The sequence below is a fragment of the Monopterus albus genome, unplaced genomic scaffold (genome assembly GCF_001952655.1).
Source record: "Monopterus albus unplaced genomic scaffold, M_albus_1.0 scaffold227.1, whole genome shotgun sequence".
NCBI classification, from domain to species: domain Eukaryota; kingdom Metazoa; phylum Chordata; class Actinopteri; order Synbranchiformes; family Synbranchidae; genus Monopterus; species Monopterus albus.
The window spans coordinates 485,092-504,649 of record NW_018128107.1 but is presented as its reverse complement, the minus strand read 5'-3'; the positions used below and the strand labels follow the sequence as shown (position 1 = coordinate 504,649).

At 39.9% G+C, this 19,558-nt stretch overlaps 3 protein-coding genes across 5 annotated transcripts; 2 read left to right on the top strand and 1 right to left on the bottom strand.

The window, feature by feature from the left end:
* Positions 1–724: 724 nt before the first annotated feature.
* On the top strand, positions 725–2,922 carry si:ch211-139g16.8 (immunoglobulin superfamily member 6). Its single transcript, XM_020619843.1, has 6 exons — positions 725–810; positions 986–1,306; positions 1,400–1,500; positions 1,593–1,640; positions 1,855–1,947; positions 2,106–2,922. Exons 1-6 carry the CDS (start codon positions 726–728, stop codon positions 2,157–2,159), a joined length of 702 nt encoding a protein of 233 aa, XP_020475499.1. The 5' UTR covers position 725; the 3' UTR covers positions 2,160–2,922.
* Positions 2,923–4,310: 1,388 nt separating this feature from the next.
* mfsd13al (major facilitator superfamily domain containing 13a-like) lies at positions 4,311–10,133 on the bottom strand. Of its 2 annotated transcripts, none has more exons than XM_020619831.1 (7): positions 9,431–10,133; positions 8,173–8,487; positions 7,644–8,072; positions 7,249–7,403; positions 7,076–7,159; positions 6,802–6,945; positions 4,311–5,623 (listed from the first exon to the last, which is right to left on the bottom strand). In XM_020619831.1, exons 1-7 carry the CDS (start codon positions 9,629–9,631, stop codon positions 5,482–5,484), a joined length of 1,470 nt encoding a protein of 489 aa, XP_020475487.1. In that variant the 5' UTR covers positions 9,632–10,133; the 3' UTR covers positions 4,311–5,481. The 2 variants fall into 2 exon arrangements, with proteins under 2 accessions (XP_020475487.1, XP_020475488.1); XM_020619832.1 differs by lacking the exon at positions 9,431–10,133 and adding an exon at positions 8,990–9,098.
* Positions 10,134–10,202: 69 nt separating this feature from the next.
* cdr2a (cerebellar degeneration-related protein 2a) lies at positions 10,203–19,558 on the top strand. 2 transcript variants are annotated; one of them, XM_020619834.1, is made up of 7 exons: positions 10,203–10,440; positions 12,401–12,513; positions 13,259–13,407; positions 13,510–13,686; positions 15,736–16,050; positions 16,237–16,507; positions 18,115–19,558. In XM_020619834.1, the coding sequence occupies exons 1-7, from the start codon at positions 10,362–10,364 to the stop codon at positions 18,394–18,396; spliced, it is 1,386 nt and encodes a 461-aa protein (XP_020475490.1). In that variant the 5' UTR covers positions 10,203–10,361; the 3' UTR covers positions 18,397–19,558. The 2 variants fall into 2 exon arrangements, with proteins under 2 accessions (XP_020475490.1, XP_020475489.1); XM_020619833.1 differs by having other exon boundaries at positions 16,231–16,507.

Here is a 19,558-nt window from a genome sequence, read left to right as displayed (position 1 = left end):
CATCTGACAATCTCCTATTATTGTTTGCACTACTGTCACTGACTGTAAACGGTTTTCAATCACAGCTTATTGGCTGTACCGTTTAGATTTATTCAAATTACGTCAATCCAGTTCTTATTCTATTTTATTCCACTTTATTCTGTTTTAGTTCCTAAATGTTATGGCACCCAATACTAGGTGAGAGAGTTAGGGTATTTTGATTTTCTGTATATTCTGCACATATGGTGAATTGACAATAAAATCCTTGAACATATTTTTGGGGTCTTTGACAGTTGGTCATTAAAAAAAATCTATTTTAATATGTAAACCTGGACTCCAGCACATAAGGATGGGCATTTTTCACTATTCTACACTGAGCAGTCAAAGAAATTAATTATCAGGTGTACTGATCATGAAAGTAATCACTGGTTGCAGCATTAAAGCTCTTCTGTGATTAATTAAAATGGCATTGTCCAGGTTTCCTTTGTTAAATACTTGACACAGGAAAAAAAATTGTGATCTGAAACAGCTCAACTCTACAACAAATGAGCTCAGTACTTGATATTATGAAACACTGTCATGTTACTATCATGTTATAGTATCATGACTCATGTAATGAAATGCCTCACACTTATGGAAATTTATAGTTTTGTCACTCAAAAATGAGTAGGAAGTAGGTGTTGAGGAAGTGCAACATGCCTACTTCCCATGTTGGCAGCCATTTAGATAACATCAAGCAGGCAATCATGAGATCATTTACAAGCAGTCAAGCTACAGACATGGAGCGGTTGCTTTGGTTTTCTCTCCTACTCACCCACCTGCCAGTAACAGGTAAAACGTCTTTCCTGTGTTTGTCCTATCACCATGAACCTTATTTATTTAGGAAATACTGTTATTATCTTTCCACATAAGCAAAAAGACAGCTCATGTTCAATAATAGTTTAGTGGTTACTCTGAAGAACACAGTAAATATAATATTTATTACATTTCTTTGTATTAATTCCAGAGAGCATGGACAAATGCTTAACACAGCCAGATGAGGTGATTTTGGGAACAACAGGAAATGCTGCTGTTCTTCCTTGTAATGTCAGCTCAAGCTGTCCATACCAAAACCTGCATTATGAGTGGTTTGTTTTCAAAGAAAACTCCCACTCTCGTCTCAACCTGCAAAGCAATCCTAGCAAATACAGCCTGCACAGAGGATTTTTACATGTCGAGTCACTTAATGCTAATGACAGTGGGATCTACTACTGTGCTGCAGTATGGCCTGGAAAGCTAGGACACGGTGCACAGTATGTAGGGCTGGGAACAACTCTCGTAGTGAGAGGTAAGAGTTTGCAGAGAACAAACTATTTTAAAGGTCAGCTACAGATGTTTGGATGCTTTGAATGAGGACAGACAACTTTTCTTTGGTTTTCAGGACACGACAAACCATTGCTGAAGCACATTCTTCTGTGGTTATCATTCGTCCTCCTGGCCATCTACAGCTTGGCTCTAGTGGCATTTATTATTTTAAAGAAGGTAAACTGACATTTATTTTAAATGTTCTTATTAAGACTTAATACAAAGACTGAAACCCGAGCATTAATGTGAAATTACCGTTCCTATTCTAGTATGGCTGGAATATGAGCACCAACAGAAGGATGTGCAAAACAGATGAGGTACGTTTCGGATTTTCTATTTTAATTTGTTTGCTATGCTGACTGTTTACAAAATGGGGAAAATGCCATTGAAGCAAAAAGAGGAACATGAATCTCGTGAGAAAAGCCTCTTGCAACACCACAAATGACAGAGCAGTTAACTTGCTTTTCTTTGAAGTTGAATACAAATGTCTGCAAATTTGTTTTATAATTAAATTCCTGTCAAATTTTCCAGCAAAATAAATCAACAAAGAAAAGAAAATTCCACGATGTACTGCAAGAAATGTACAGCAAACAAGCTGTGGGCAGACACTGTTCTCATGTTGAGGTAAATTTTATTGCAGCATGTTGTGGGTAGATTTGGTCAAATGACAGATTGAGTAAGCATGAAACTTCTGTATAGGACTGTTTTATGTTACAGCATGTATTTTCCCGATAATCTGAAAGTTTGCTATCATTGTCATAAAAACTTTAATCTCGTTGCAGGCTGCAAGTACCGAGTTCAACGGCTCAGGTGATGAAATCTATCAAAATGTCTAAGTGTCCTTGAGGATGCCTGATTCAGATGCCCAGCATCCCAACTGAGAAGAGAATCCAAAGCCATGAAGCACGTTGTTCATCTTTTCTCACTGAGATACAAACTAGGCATGGGGACGTTTATAAAATTTCATAAACAAGTACTCGCAATCTTTTGACAGCGTGTACACTTTTTCCATATGGTAGCCCAGAGGTGGGCACGGACGATGACAGCAGATAGTGCCGAGATTTTAGTAAAGTTCTTGGATCAATAAGTCATAAGTAAAATGTTGTTGAACACATAAGGTGTCTTCTGCAAACGCAGTAAAGTAGGCAACAAGCTACAGCCAGGTTTCCATCTGAACGAGCCGTCCTCCACGCTGTAGACGGTCCCTGCGCACTTGTCTCACAGCCGGCTGCACATAGTTTGTCCACCATGGCTCGGTTTGATGAAGCTTAAGTTGTAGCTTGTTTCTACCTTAGTATAGTTGGAAGGAGACATCTGAATCAGAGACATTTTGTGATTTTACCACAGAGCTGAGGTCGTTGAGCGCACTAAAATAAATAATACATAGCCTCCTAATCAGTATCTTACAGGCATTTCTGTCAACAGGCCGGTCCGTGCGCTGCTGTCATGATGTAGATTTTGATCCACTAAGTGTGATAGTGTAGCTATTTTATGCTTCTTCAGGCAAGTGGGGTGCACAGTGGGGCAGTGGTTAGCGCCCTGGTTTTACAGAAAGGAGGTTCCAGGTTTGAGCCCGGGGCCTTTCTGTGTGGAATTTGCATGTTCTCCCTGTGCCTGTGTGAGTTCTGTCCGGGTTCTCCGGCTTCCTTCCACAGTCCAAAGACATGCAGCTTAGGTTCACTGGTGACACTAAATTGCCTGTGTGGTTGTCTGTCTCTAAGTGTCAGCCCCGTGACAGACGGGCAACCTGTCCAGGGTGGACCCTGCCTCTCGCCCAATGTCAGCTGGGACTGGCCTCAGCACCCCTGTGACCCTATTCAGGATAAGCGGTATAGATAACGGATGATTAAGTGTTCCCTTAATGTTTTTGAGCAGTTTATATGAGCAGTGGCACCTGCAGCCATAATCCTTCCTTTAAGCACCATGTGTACACTTTTTTAAAACAATTTTTCTTAAGTTTTAGGCCACTGCATCTGGTGGTTATTGCATGGTCAACATATAGCCTATATATAGAAATATAGTTTCAAATGTATGGCCTGAGGAGCTATCTGATATCACACCCCACAGAGGATCATATCATTTCTACTCCCTAACGTGTGCCTGCACAACTTGGAGTAAGTGACAGCAGTGCACACACCGACTTCACCTGCTGTCAATAATGCCTGTAACATCATCGGGATTTGAGCAATTTGCTCTTGAGCTGCATTCATGTGTTATTTTTGGGCTAATTATTGTGCATGGATTAAAGTGCCAGATCAAGGACAGGAGTGCAATGCGGGTCACTGTGTGACAAGTTGGTATGAAAGTGTTGATGAGAGAGAGGCTGCTGAACTGAGTGAGCTCAGGTAGGCTACTGCTCAACCTGTGTGTGCTGCATTCCAGGCTGTGCAGGGCTCATGTCATTATGAGAAAATACAGTGGCCTATGTGGTAACAGCAAGAACAATCATGTTTCAAAGATGAATGTTTCTCATAAAAATGAGGAAAAAAAATAACTTAAGGCTTCTGGTTAACAAGATACTAGATTTTTTTTTTCTCGTGATGGCAGGCATATATAATCCTGCTGACGCCATTTTATATGAATCCTGGAACTTTTAAGGCCAAGTCTGTTGTTACATAAACGATATGGACAACGTGTACTCATGTACACAATCCCACCCCTAATACAAACACCTTGACACAGGTGCTGAGCCTTTGCCGTTTGTCTCTCCGGTTTTCCACTTTCAGCTGTGATAGGTTTCCTCTGTGACATTTGTATTTCTACCTATGTTGTGTCAGTTGGATTTAATATTTGAACCCACTGAACAATTTCATCCTTTTCAAAGTCAAGCTAGTGTTTTTGTGACATATGAAAATCCAGTTCAATTCAGAAATGTAACTGAGCCACCTAATCCAGGAGTTTCTGTAGTATATTTAGGATAACTGGCGGTTTGATAGAAAATTATTTTGTGAATCATATTTATATACAGTAAAAAGTAGCATACAAAGTTGTGTACAAATATATTTAATCATAAACTATAAAAATCCAAAACCAAAAGATTAAAAGGGTAATTTAACCACATAATGTTGATCATTAAAATAGATGTAATGGTAAAAAAGGCACAGAGTAAATCCAAACTACCAGTTGTAGTGTGCACAATTCTACCAAAGATATCCTGACACCAGTAAGTGCTTCAAAAAGATGTGCTGCGAAATATTAGGTTACAAGTCCCAGCTTGTTTTTTTGCCAAATTACTTAAAATCAACTTGTCTGTTCTATTAAGCATGGAGTTAAGAACAGCAGCTGCCAAATACTTTTGTTACTTTCAACTTATTTCAAAGAAAATTGTAAGGTCAAGGTGGATGTTTACATGTACATGCTTTTTTTTTTTTTTTTTTACAAATAAATAAAAGCTGTGAAATGAACTTTTGACAGAGTCAACTAAGGCTTTTAGCATTCACCCAAATATCCTTAAAATCTCAGTAAATTTCTGCTTGTTCTGTTTCTGCATTGTTCTCTCCTGTAAACCATCAACTAAATCTTAAATGGTATTAGCCATAATGTCCTTAACCATACAACCAAAAGTAGTCAATCTATAGTAAGTAGCCAGTTGAAGTTCAGACTGTTCTAATCTATACCGACATAATGTTTTGTTTTTTTTACCTGGATGCTACCATTATCTTTAAACCACTTTTCATGTCTGCTGCTTCCACATACTGTATGTGGAAAGGTTTTGGTCCAACTTGTGTTTGTTGGCGAGGCAGTTGGTGCTATAAAGTACCAAATACTGGCTCATTAGTGGGCTTTTTATGCACATTTAAAGAGTCTTAACAAACTTTCAGATCCAAATGCTGATCAATAACTCATATACCTCTTGTATGCAATAACTAAAGAGAAACTGGCAGTGCAGGTAATGGAAGCAATCTCTCCTCTTTACATAGATCAAACATTTAGTTACTTAATGTTTGATATTCATGTCCTTGGTGTCTGTGAGCAGGCCAATATTATGTACAGTGGTTCCCTATGCATTTGCAGGACACAGTCCTAAACTGCATCATCACAATCCGGACTCTCACAGTGATTTACATATTAATTTCAACATGATCTCTTACTCAGTAATAAAGATTTTTCCCAAATCCCAGCTAAAGAAATTTCCACAAGCTCCTTTAAATATTGAAGTTAGTTGTCAATATACTTTGCGTCGACTGTGTGACTGTTGCGGATGGAAAACGGCCTCCAAGCCAGGACTTGCACAGCAGCGACACACAAGGGCAGCAGACACACCATGTAGAACATGACACTGTGTAGGCTCTCCAGGGCCCTGAAAACAAGAAGCCTTTTGTTACAGCTAGAAGGTGCTTGTATGTTTAAATTCACTTATAACTGTAGTGTTTCAGACATTTGACTTGTTGCACACTGGTAACTATTTCAAACTGAAAGTGAAGCAACCCGGGTGTGTTGCGTCTCAGTGGATGTTTTTGACAGGAAAGCCCCTATGAAGAAAATATCATTTAAAAAAAGAAAACATGAGAACGCTGAAACCAAGCATGTCAGGCAGCTTATTTAAAATGGAATGCTTTTAGTAAGCAAAGTCAGTGTTATACCTTCATTATATTGTTATACCAACATTTTTTTTTACAAATGCATGTTGTTGCTTACTAGATGTGTGCATTACATTTTCAGCCAGTACTAAATATATAAACACTACAGGATCCATAACTGACTCGAAATCAAATATTTGGCTTTGAATTTATCGAGTGCTACTACCAGTGACCTTGGAAGGAAACGGCTGTTGAGGGCCATATTTTAATTGATATTTATTCAGTTGATGATAAGCTCCATGGGAAAACTGCAGTTACCTCAAAGCTTCTGAACTTTTAAGGTTGTAAGTTGTGCGATTCCTATATGAGCAATTGAGCACTAAACTTTGCTGTAGTTAAAGCTGACGCCATGACTGTCTTTTCATTTGTTCTAATTAAACAGTCATTTAAATATACTGTATAAATTGAAATGATAATAAAACAGCTACAAACCATAATAGGGATCCAAGCAAATATTAAGATAAATGTTTTTGAAAAGACCACACTGGTGGTTCTACAGATTTTCACCATCAACATTCAAGTCAGATTATCTACATTTTATTTCATGGAAAGGCAACTGTTTTTATAATGGCATAAACTGAAACTAAGGGTTGTGTAGAGGGTTGGACATCAAACTGACTATTGTTTGGGGTTATAGGCTGTAAATTACAGATCATTTATCACTAACAGATTAAAGATTCAAATCCAGGGGTAATCATCGGCAAACCTTATCAAAGCCAGAGGAGAATGAAAAGAACTAATGATAAATAAAATATGGAGGAATGGAATTGGGAAATATGGTTACAGCAGGAAACAGTTCCCTAATCCTAAACATTTACAGCCTTTGGTCCATCAGGGCTATCAAAATAACTTTCATATAGACCTTTAACCTTTAGATGAAGCAAGAAAGTGCCTGTACCTTGGATCTGAAGTTGGGTCTGCATCCTTAAGCTTCTCATATCCAAAGTGGTTGAGGATATTAAGCACTATCATGGGGGCCAGCGACTGAGCTGGCTTGGTGAACAGAGCATTCGTCCCAAACACCATGGAGGACAAGGGGGAACTGCCGGAAAATAAATGCCATTTATTCAAATAACATGAATTTCTGATTATAAATGAGAAAATAATCACTGCATCAAAGGGATGACTGCGTAAGAGATGGTGCGCTGATGACTTTTTTTTTTTTTTTTTACCTGCGCTTATACTTCTGCATGTCTTTGTCGATGATGTCAGCCAAAGGCAAGCCGAAAAGACTGAAGGCTGCTTGAATTATGACCCTACACAGAAGGTATGAGAAAGTCCTTCAGAATACAGTGATTATGTACAGTGATTATGGAAAAATGTCAGAAGTCATTTAACCTCTTACATGCTAACTGTGAGGAAAACTGCCAATATATAGTAGTGCTGTGGGCCAACTGCTAGCATGAGTGCTGCCATTCCAACCTCCATGAAAAACGTGAAGAGGATGATCCTGTAGTAGCCAATACCACGGAGCAGATTCTGACAGCTCAATACTAATAGCTGAGATGGACACAGAATTAGGAACAACACAGAGTAATACAAAGTAGCAATTCTAATGTACTATATTGAGTGTTTTGAAAGTAATTCCTTGATGGTGCACTAACGTGAGTTAAGGATGGACTAAACCATGCAAAACTGTGAGTGAGGTCCTTTGAGGTAATGTCAACTTATTGTGCGCCAATGCTACAGCTCCCATTTATCATTTTAGTAAAACACTTTGACCCAGTGGGGGGACAATACCTGTGGACAGATGAATCCTGCTCCATACATGATACTCTTAGCCAATGACGGAAGCGCATCTGGAGGAATCAGGTGCTCAGTAAATATCATAGTAAAATTATTAAAGAAAGCCAACAGGAAGACCTGGAAAAAGTTCATGAGCACAAAGAGTTGAAAATCCCGGTTGGTCACAATTTGCCAGGTCATCGTTCTTAATGTGGAGAAGGAAAATGCTGACTGATGGGAAGTCATGTCAACACACCCCTGAGCGTCTGATAGAGATCCTTTGTTATCAAAGCGGCCCTCACTGTGGAAACCTGTGTACATCATGCAGCCGCAGCTCAGGACAGCGATTAGCACGGTGTAGGTTTGGAACATCGTAAAGTCCTCCATGTTTCTGGACAGCACACCGCAGAACAGCACACTGGAAGAGCCAATAAGAGAAGCCACCTGGGAAATTAAAGGGAGTGGATATGAGAACAATGGAAAGCCATGTTGGCAAGAATACAGAAGAAAGATGGAGGCAGTTTCTGGTATACAAAGTCCATACCTGGTTGTACTTTATAAGTCTTATTCGATTCTGATGGTGGCTGGAAATTTCTGCAAACAATGCGCACTGTGCCAGTAGCACAAACGTCAGCATGCCATCAAAAGCACACAGTGCCACTGTCAGGTGTACGCCACTCAACCAGTCACCAGGAGCGTAGGAACGCCACGGGAACCAAGGTAGAAGAAAAGCCAGTGAGTAGAGAGGAGCACCATACAAAATGGAGAGACGTCGCTGAGAGCAACAGGGCACCCTGGAATTATCTTGCAAGTAGCCAAACAACGGGTCATTGACTGCATTCCACACCATGTAAACCACCTGTGGAGAGGAATTTCAAATGATTATTCATTATAAATAAAGTATTGCCTAAAAAGTTAACAGATAGAAGGTATTAAAAAAGCAAGTAATTTTAGCATGAAGAAGGGCAAAAAAAAGGGTAAGGCGACGCCGACAACTATGGCTGCCTTGTGTACTCGAGTTTTCTTTTGTGTGTTGTTTTTCTGGCACAAGGACAGTTTCCTTCTTCCCCCAGGCCATCGCTCTGATGAACACTTGATCCACGACAGTATGACTGGACAATAATCCTCAGTGTAATACCTGTAAATATATACCTTGTACATATTGATCAGTCGAATCCAGACTGTGTGTATATAGCACTTTATTTTTACTCCTAAGGCACATTCTTTTGCTTGATTGCACATTACTTCTTTACTTCTGTTCTCAGCCTTATATTGGTTACTTGCCCACTGCTGCCTTACACAAGGCCATGTACATACGAGAGTGATGTACCAGAGTCAAATTCCTCATGTGTCCAACACACCTGGCCAATAAAGGTGATTCTGATCTGCTTGTTCCAGTTTCTGAAATGTGATGATTTTCAGTTTTTTCTGATTTACATGACTAAGTTTCATAAGGTTCGTCTGCTGTAACAAGCAATTGTAAAGGACATTTTCCCTATTTTCAGATCTTCTATAGCCTAGACAAAAAAGTGGTTAAAAAGTAAATAAATAACCAAATAAATGAATAAACAGCTTAATCAATAATGAAAATCATTTTAAGTTACAGCAAAGGAAAGCATCCAGGTTCTCAAATATCCCCTATTCTTAACTACATACGCATATACACTCATCGGCCACTTCATTAAGTACATAAACACAGAATATAAGGCGAAAGTGCAATGAACTGCATACAATTGTACAGGTGTACCTAATAAAGTGGCCGGTGAGTGTAGGCAACAGCAACGTCTATATAATATACTCACCTGTGACTGGTCGAATGCTCCCTCTGATGTGTTGTATTTATTGATAAAGAGTTTGACATAGTAGAAGCTGAATATATTGTTTATCATGGCAGCCCCCAGAGTAGTCATAGCATAAGCCAGAGCTGCATGATTTATCCCACACTTGATCAGGAGTGCGTTCGTTTTTCCGGAATAAAAAGGCTTCTCATGCACAGCCATCATGGCAGATAACTTAACAGCCAAGTACGTGTTGGTTTAACGAGCTGGAGCGAGCCAAAGTTTTCAGCTACGAAAAATAGTGAAATTGCACAATATACCAAAGCATAAAGGCGTTCAGAACCGAACTTGTTTTTGTTCCAGCTGTCTCCTTCCAGTGAAAATCCACAGAAAAGAATGTGTCTTCCCATTAAACTGTTCTTAATGTTTACAGTGGTAAATTCGCATAAAAACAAGTGAATGAAATCTTATCGATCCATCTCGCTATCTGCCTAGAGGGGCGGGGTTTCGGGAAAACAAATATTTGATTGGCCCAAAGAGTTCGGTTTCTGCTTTGTGATTCGTTATTAAAAATGCCTGTCGCCAAAAGCAGGAAGGTCCGAAAAACGTTTTTAAAAAATAAAGCAAACATTTAACCTTTAGTCTATTTTGGCGAGCCTATTTCATTGAAAATATTGACAAAGCTGGAATGAACGTTCGATTAAAATGAAGATGCATTTCTTAAAGATTTCTTTCTTAAAAGTAGTTTCCGCATATCTGCCACATACCGGATGTCGGGGTTTATTAGAGATTTGCCACGTTGATGTAGCGACAAAAGATTTAACGGCTTACACACAATGGGAGGATTCAGTTTCATCACACAGGGTGGCTGTACGCTGCCAGCTTCAAGCTTGTAGACTAGCCTGTATTTCAGGTTTCTGTCAGGTGGGGACTTTGCGTGTACCGTGACCTTAAAATGTTAGCTGGCAGAATTTTGGAGCAAGAGTATGACAAGAATGGGAAACCTTGGTACGACCCGCAGGACCTTGAACACGGTAAGAGCAGGTCGACTGTGGACGCACCCTACTCTGGCTGTGTAGGTTGAGGAATTCAACTGTTGCCTCCCACGTTCTCGTCAGCTGTTACTACTTCAGGGATGGTTGTAGGCTTTTAGTAGTAAAAACTAGGTGTACAGTAGCGATTGTAGTAGCTTGTCTTTTTTTAAATAGTCCACTACATTGATGACGACATGACACAAGCTAACAAATAGACTATAGTGCTTCCCAACCAATGTGGTAGAAATGGAGACAAAACTAGTATTTGAGTAGGTGTTTCGGACCTTTCTCCAACTTTTATTTCTGTTGCTAAATATTAGGTCTTAAACAAAGGATTTCTAGCCAGAAACTTGATTTTTCATAAGAGGTCACAATCAAAAAGTTTGTAACAACTTAATCTTTAACATTGTATTGTTTTTTTAGCTTGTGTTTTTTATGTAAAATATTATTCTGTAAATAAACTAGTAGCTCTAGCTGTCAAATAAATGCAGCAGAGTAAAAAGAACATTTCCTCTGAAATATAGCCGAGTCAAAATATAAAGTAGCAGAAAATGGAAAACCTCCAGTAAATGCTCCTAATTACTCTCCAGCCCTGCTCATAGAAAAATGGCTTTGAGGTGTGTTGTCTGCCCTTGTGATACAGAATTGCAATAGTCGAATAAAATCCTGGAGCTGTGTGTGGCCTGGATTCCCTGAGGCTGTCACGGGTTCTGTGTTTGTTTTTCTGATAAACGTGTGTTGTTTGTGCTGCTGTCACAAACATGGGTTTGAGATAAATGCATAGATGGAGTACCTATTAGCCTAATGCCCAAACGAGCTACCTTATTTGTTTCATAGTTAGTGACATGCCTGCTAAGAGACAAATATGGCCATGAACAATGAGTGATAACTAGGATACACTGTAAACCTGAGAACAACTCAAACCAGAATGAAACTCTCTAATATGGCCTGAATACACTGTACATGATATACATACTGAAGTTCACCGTATGGCAAGCTGTTGTTGTGCTAGCATCTATTTATTAAAAAATTTTTTACACTGAATATACAGTATATTGTGTGTATTCCCACAAGGTGAGGTATATTACAAAACAGGGTTATGTGATGAAAACAGAAGGTCCGAGAAGTGCAAGACAACAGTGGACACTACTGAAAAGATTAATACATTAATTTTAAAGTTGAAACAACTGGTTTAATAATAAATGAGCCAGCTGCAACTATTTTGCTAATCATTGAAACTTTTTCAACCTCTTTTGGGGAAAAATGCCAAACATTTGCTGCTGTTGGTTCCAGCTGTGACAATTTTATGCTTTCCTTACTCATCATAATTATGAGTAAATTTAATGATGGAATCTGAATGCATCACCATAGGATCTGTCAAATTATGCTGCTTTTTTTACATTTTACAGCAATTAGAAAATGATAAATTCATCAAGGAACAGATTAATTCATGAAAAATTATTTGCAGCTCTAATGAATTACTTTTATAATTAATAATGAATGTACCGGTAAATGACCACGAGAGCAGACTGTAGAAGGAAATATTTGAAGCTTGACCGGCAGAGCTGCTCTCCTGATATGGAGGCATTTCATTGTTCTGGTGGCAGCAGGCAGGAGGGACTTCCTCAGTGGAGCTGAGTAACACTAAACCAGTTCAGCTGTTGGACAAGAAGCTTTAAGAAGGGGTTTCTGGGGGCAGTTTGTATAACATCCACCACCAACTAGGGCCCAAGGTTTTTGCTTGGTAGTTATATGGCATGTTTGAATTAAAAATCCCCAGGCTGGCACTGTGTATTTTTTTATATATATAGTGGCCCCACATAAGCTCTGCTTCACTTCACTAAACCCACACTGTAGCTGGGCAAGATTCAGAATTAATTTTTTTAAAATCAACTGCCTGTGTTTGGGCATTGGAACAGTCCTGCATCTTGTGTTGACACGTTTCCCCTTGCCTTGGCAGATCTCCATCTGGCGGCAGAGCTGGGGAAAACCCTCCTCGAAAGGAACCATGAGCTGGAGCAGGCCCTGCAGCAGATGTACTCCACCAACCAGGAGCAGCTGCAGGAGATTGAGGTGATAAATGTTATAGGAAGGAACTAATCAGAGTCCATGAGGCTGCAGCAGCACTAAACTCCCCATGAGAACAGCATGTAGGCATACAGTATATCCTCACTTGTTGACAGTCTAGACTGTCAGCGCATACTGTTGCTGCACGCAGTGGTTTTATATCAGTGAATCTAGAGTGGAAGACATTTCAGTGAGAAAAATCTGTACACGGGTATCTGAAAGTTACAGGAAGGGAAATGTCATTATGAATTTCTCAAAACACGTTAAATAGGATGGAGTAAATGTTAATCCTGGCCAATCTGACCTATTGAGTCCGCCTCCCAGTGACCAATTTTAATACCTAATAGAGGTGAAAATGCCCAAACAAATTTAATTGGAAAAGAAATGTTTTGTTTTTTTTCTCAGAGTTCCAATTCTGAGATTAAAGTCAGAATTGGATTAGACTCCTTGTAAATCAAGAAATAAAATCTATAAGTACAAACACATGTATAACACTGCACTTAAAAAAACAATTCATTTGATATTCTGATTCCTATTAAATTTCTGATTTCTGGCCATTTGTCCAAACCCCCAAATATTCAGTTAATAATTTCTAAACAACCTGGAACCACAGACGTTCTTGTGTAACGTTTGCTATCCTATTGATTAATGGACTAATCCTTTCAGCTTTATGTAACCTTTTTGAAGATACCACACTACAAACCTGAAGGACTTCAGCTAAATATTTGCCACTTCCTCTCTTGTGCACTAGTACCTGACCAAGCAGGTGGACCTACTGCGTCAGATGAACGACCAGCACACCAAAGTGTATGAGCAGCTAGACACGGCCGCCAGAGATTTGGAGCAAGGCAACAGGAGACTCATGCAGGACAACCGCCTGGCCCAGCACAAGATCTATAGGTCAGTCTAGTAGATTTGCCTTTTAAAATTGTTTTACATTATTATTTGTCTAAGAGGTCTGAATGTATGAAGATAATATCACACATTTACTCTTCCATTCAGTCTAACTGAGACCATCGAAGCGCTTCAGACCCACATGGAGGACCTACAGACCCAGGTGGATGATCTCAAGACTGCCCAGGCAGAGCGAGACAAAAGACAGCTGGCAGAGCATCGACGCAGCCTCGGAGCACAGAGCGTGTCCTGTCTCAAAGAGCTGTACGACTTGCATCATGACAGGTATTCCATTATGTGCGCTGTCACTCGCACTCTGCTGCACAGTGCTGTTTAACGGAGGAACTACAGGATATGACAGAGGAAGTATTTTCAGACAGGAATTTGTGTGGTAGATCAGACAGCACTGTGAGATAAAGACACACCTTGAGAATTGTGACACTGGTTTACTAAAAAAAAAAAAGGTGTATCTGTCTACACCAGGGACAGCAACATCAGATGTTTGTCTTCCTTTACATTAGATCAATGGGTAGTTCAGCTGTTTGAATAGTGAGAGCTCCTGTTGTCTGATCTTATCTTGCCGTCAGTTCACTGGTATGTTACCCCACTGGTGCTGATGGGACACTGTCAGGTCACCCAGAGTCAGACCAGACCAGCCTCCTTTAGACATAATCCTAAGGATAAGGAAGTTAATCCTCCCTGACCGTCAGTAGCATGCTAATGCATACGCTTTATGCATTTCATGCCACACATGGTTTGCTATGGAGATAATGGTTAACCCTAAAGTCTTGATATAGTCTACAATCCTGCTTTCCCTTTCAACTTAATTGCATTAGGAAGATCTGTGTCCAGTGAACTTTTATTAGAAGCTAATGATTTACTGAATTTTGCTACCAAAATTTAATATTAGCAGAGATTTTGATATGATACATATTTTTCATGTCAGCACACAAAGGCAAGGCAAGACAGCTTTATTTATACAGCACGTTCCTTATACAGAGGCGATTTAAAGTGGGAAAAGAAAGATAGTAATGAACCATTGTTATGAGCTAAAATGAAAATCAAACTAGTAAATGTTACACCCCTAAAATAGGGGAGAAAGAATCACGACTGTGATTCACGGTGTTTCACCATTGCAGTCTTTTATTGCAATCATTTCAAATAATAACTATCAACATCAGATGATATACTGCTTGCAATAACACACACAGAAAAAAACTTCTCTAAGCACCAACAAGAAAAGAACACACAAAATGGCAAAACAGGGCTTGCTCGAGGGGCGACTATCGCCAGGCCTCACTATCTATTTAACACGATCAAATTTATCATAGCTTCACTCCAAACCAACACAAACCAAGTATTTCAATCCATGTAACCGCTTCATAAAGTAGCTAACATCAGCTTCACCCTGTTTAGTTCTGACTCGACCAGCTGACTGCTTCCTGAAGATCAGAGTCCTGCTGCATTTCTATTCTTTTAGCCTCTTACCACCGAGTAATTTATAAACTAGCAGAATCACTTTAAAGTCCTTTCTGTAGGCAACAAGTAGCCAGTGTAAGGATTTGGGAACAGGAGTGATGTGCTCAGTTCTCCTGGTTCTTGACAAAACTCTGGCAGCAGCCATCTGAAAGAGCTGAAGTTGTCTAACAGTCTTTTTGGGACGTCCAGCCTGCTGGAGATGAGGGCTTGAATTTGTTTCTCTAAATCTTGTCTGGACATGAGGCCTCTGAGTCTTGCTGTTTGTTTGAGATGATAAAAAGCTTAGTTTTGGTCTTGATGTGACTGGTGAAGCTCAGGTCTGAGTCAGTTATGACACCAAGATTTCTAACTTCAGTTTTTGTCTTTATAGCAAAGGTGTAGGTTTGGTTTCAGTACTGGAAGGACAGTGAAGTCACAGGTTTATCTTATAACAAATGAAGGTTAACATGCTTTTCCTATAAGGAGTAGCATATTGGAAAGAATTTTAAAATGCTTTTAAATTAATTAACCTAACCCTGTAATGATTTCTTGTTTCCTCGATGGAAACCTGAATCTTTGCGGTTAAGCTTTAATCTGTGGGTGCACAATAACAAATCAACTCAAAGCTTTTCTCAGCAGGATTGTTTATACTGACAGTGTTTCTCAGGGTCTCAAATAACAACTGTAAAAGGAGCAGGATATTTGAAGAATGAAGAGGGGATGTCACCTCCAGTGAAAATTACACCTCTGGCTACATCTGCCAGCTGCATATTTGTACACTTCAGTACAGTGAATGATCTCAGTGTGATGGTTATTTTCTGAAAGTGGTCTCTCACCTGTTTTTTTTTCTCCACTTTATGTTGACTTCTGGCTCAGGTACCTAACCCACGATAGCCTGCATGTGTACAGACTCTGTTCACCTCAGGGCTCCTTCTATGACCGAGACAGACTCCAAGACCCAGAGGAGGAGAATTTGGCGCTCCAGCACTCCATCCAGATCCTTAAGAGCCAGACAGCTGCGGAGCGGAGCCGCAGGGAGGCTGCAGAGAGGGAGAGTGAGCTGACAGCCAGGGAGAACAGAGGGCTGGAGGAGCGGCTGGCAGTGCTGGCCGGCTGCCGGGCCAGGCAGAAGGAGCTGGAGGCTGAAGTGGAGCAGCTGCGGCTTCTGTGGCGCGCTGACTGGGCCAACAGGTTAGGACTGACTTGTGTAAGGACTAGATTCACACTGGTTAATTATTTTGGCTCTGTTGTCCTGACTGACACTTTGTGATGCAACTTTTGACATACAGGAGAAGTATATATCAATATTGTGTGTGTAATTTCACATTATACTTGACACTTATGGCTCTGTGTCTCCTCCACTCCTACCAGTGTCAGAAGACCGGTCCAGCTGCTGTTGCCTGACACAGTATTCTTTGCCTCAGAAGAAAAGCCAAGCCTAGATCAGAGTGAGACAGAAGAGAAGGTAGAAAATGATGGGGAGCAGAGAAGGTCCAGCCGACAGAGGTGTAACAGTGACAGCGCTCTGAGAGCAGCAAACCCAGACAGGATTCTGCACGAGGAGCTGTGTATACGGCGAGCCAAGGCAGTGAAACAGCGGGGCATCTCTCTGCTCAACGAGGTGGATGCACAGTACAGTGCACTGCAGGTGGTGTATTCCTATCATGTCTGGTACAATTTATGCATGAAAGTTTTAAGGCGTTTTTTTTTTTCCCCCTTTAAAATCTTAAGATTTTTCCTAACTCCTAATCCACACCGAGCGCGTTTATACATGTTTCTGCCCATCTCTCATGCTGCAGAAAGAATTCCATTCTATCAAATATGTCAATCCACATGTGCGTCTCTCCTGGACCCCCAGGATAGCCAAATAGGCCAAAAATTTGCAAATTTACACCTGTAGCCATGTGCTGTCAACATGTTATCATGTGAAAATTGGACACGTTAATGTGTATTTTATGCATAAACTGAAGGGGTGCAACACTACTTAACTAACAAGAACATGTTTTTCTGTCATCTTTAGGAAGATTGTTTAGGTGTTTGAGCTGAATAATCTAAAGACAACAGAAACATAAAGGAGTTCTTGTTAAGTGTTATTGGGGCACCCCTTTGGTTTACAGAAGTGTTTCAACCAAACTTGTCCACAGCTAATGGGTCACAGCCTGTTCAGAAAGGCTGTAGTCAACTTTTAATACGTTGTCAACATGTTTACACATTAATGTACTTTACACGCATCAAATGGTCACATGTTAATAAAGTAGGCAATGCGCAAACAATGTGTCAGTGCAGGTGTAAATTTCACACATATTGGGCTTTTCAGAGGTGTTTTTATTTTTCTGTACACCTCATTTCTTTTTTTCCTGCTGCCACCATGACCTGACCCAGATAAGCCGATTTTGGATGGATGGTACGTCTGTTATGACATGTGGAAAATCAATAAACCATACAGAGAAAATCTGACTTCTTCCTAATGAGCCAACATAAAACTAATTTCTTTCAGAGTATTTCTGCTGTCTGTTGACCTAGTGAAGACTGTCTGGCCACTGTCCTGCTGACAGACCGTTGTTCTGATGATAAAGACATAAAATCCACTGCTAGCGTTGTTATACCCCAGTTCTTTTATTGAACAGATCTGAATGAAGACGGAGTCCGACTTGCTTCATTTTAGTGCTGGTTTATTTAAAAAAAGACCACAAATAAAAGTTACAGAAGCACAAACCCGGGTGGCTGCTGGAGAAGAGAGACCCCGGAAACACAGAGCCTAATACATTTATAAGATTTTGGGCTAACCCCTTACACAGACAGCTGTAAAAACATCAGGAGTTGGAGACAGTCTGACGTCTCCTTCTCTTATCTTATGCTCCGCATGCTTGGAGCAGCTGGACATAACAAAATGAAGAATTCCGCGTGTGTGTGTGTATGTTGTATGCGTGATATGTAACTAAAACATCCATTCAGACATAATTCTTAACACAAGATTAATACAAGAAAACAATTGGTGTCAAGGTACACTTTTCAGAATCAACATTATCTTCTAACCTTGAAGCACAGCACACAGGAGCAGACTTTGAATCTTACTAAACTGCATTACTAACACATTAAAGTCTAATAATTATCTGACTAATTTATTAATTTCTAACAGCGTCTTGCTTTCAGTGTGGATTCAGTAATAAATGTAGAATGTCAAGTAGTCAGAAAATGAATGTGTGTGTGTGTGTGTGTGTGTGTGTGTGTGTGTGTGTTGTGTGTGTTGTGTAGGTGAAATATGATGAGCTGCTGCGACGATGCCAGCGAACAACAGAGGACCTCAGCCATAAAGCTGTCCAGACATCCAGCAGTCCCTTTGTGAGCACCTGGACCTGCCCACGTCTCTCCAGCTCAGGTACTCTCTCCGATCTGACGACGGCTCTGGAAGATGGCCAGCCTGAGTACAAAGCCCTCTTCAAGGAGATCTTCACCTGCCTCCAAAAGACCAAAGAGGACCTCAGCGAGAACAGACAACCCTTCCAGAACCGTGATCCCCAGAGCTCTGCCAAATGATTGTTATTCCTCGTCCTGGGACTCGCTTACATGTGTGAAAGAAGAAACTATGCTATAAAAATATCTAGAGGGTGCAGATGCAGTAAGTACAATCAGCATGATAAAACTTATAGAAAGCAGCTGTTTGATTTGAAGTAAAATACATTGCAAAGTTTAACAACAACTAATCAGAAGGCGCTAGATGGAATTATTGTATAAGAAGCTATTTATACTTTGATTAATACGTCAGATTTTTCAGATCCTCAGCTAATAAAATATACTTTTATGGGTTTAGCCTGACCTCCAAAGATTTTATGTCCTTCTACAACAGTATTCAAAGATTTTATGTCCATCTACAACAGTATTCAGTGTTTATATGATGTTAACCATGTGACCACATGCTTGGGAAAGAGAAGCACACATTAAATTGAATTTTGCTGGTTAAGCTGGAGATGTAACTGTTACGTATGACCTACAAAGACACTGGCATGTTGTAATTGGATAAAAGCTATGTAAGAACTAAAGCCTCGGGAGTTTGATAATTGGCTTAACAATTAGCCTAGTGTGAGTTGTTTTTTTTTATAAGTGGGCAGTAGCTGGCTCAGCTTTTGAGGGTCATTAACTGGTCACCAGAAAATATCAGTGGACACTTGGAAAGAGTTTCTAATATCCTATACTTTGTTTTCATGTCTGTGTACAGCTTAGGCTCTGCCAAGTGTCTGTGTGCCAGTAGGAAACACAACAGCTCTGCACTTTTTTTTTTGTCTGTATACCAGTTTTTTATTTATTGTTTGACAGACTTTAGACAGATGATTAAATGTTATTTATTTTCTTTGTTGCTAAATATTCAGAGCAGATTATATAGCTGACAGTGACTGGGGTGAAGTTATATGTTTACACTGAGGTGCTTTTTCTGTGGTTGTAAATATTCTGTTGACTACAGAGGAGGCTTAGGACCACTGTAAACAATGGAAGTTCTGAGTTTTTTTTTTTTCTCAGAAGTCTTATTTTAAAGCAGACTTTTTTTAAAAAGACAGAATTCTAAGAAATGAGTCAGAATCCTGGAAAAAAAAATTCAGGTGTTTAAAGTCAGAACTCAGATGTTTTACAGTGGCCCCAATCCTCTTCCATAGTTTGGTACAAGTGACTGAAAGAAAATAAAGAGAGAAATGGAAAACATAAA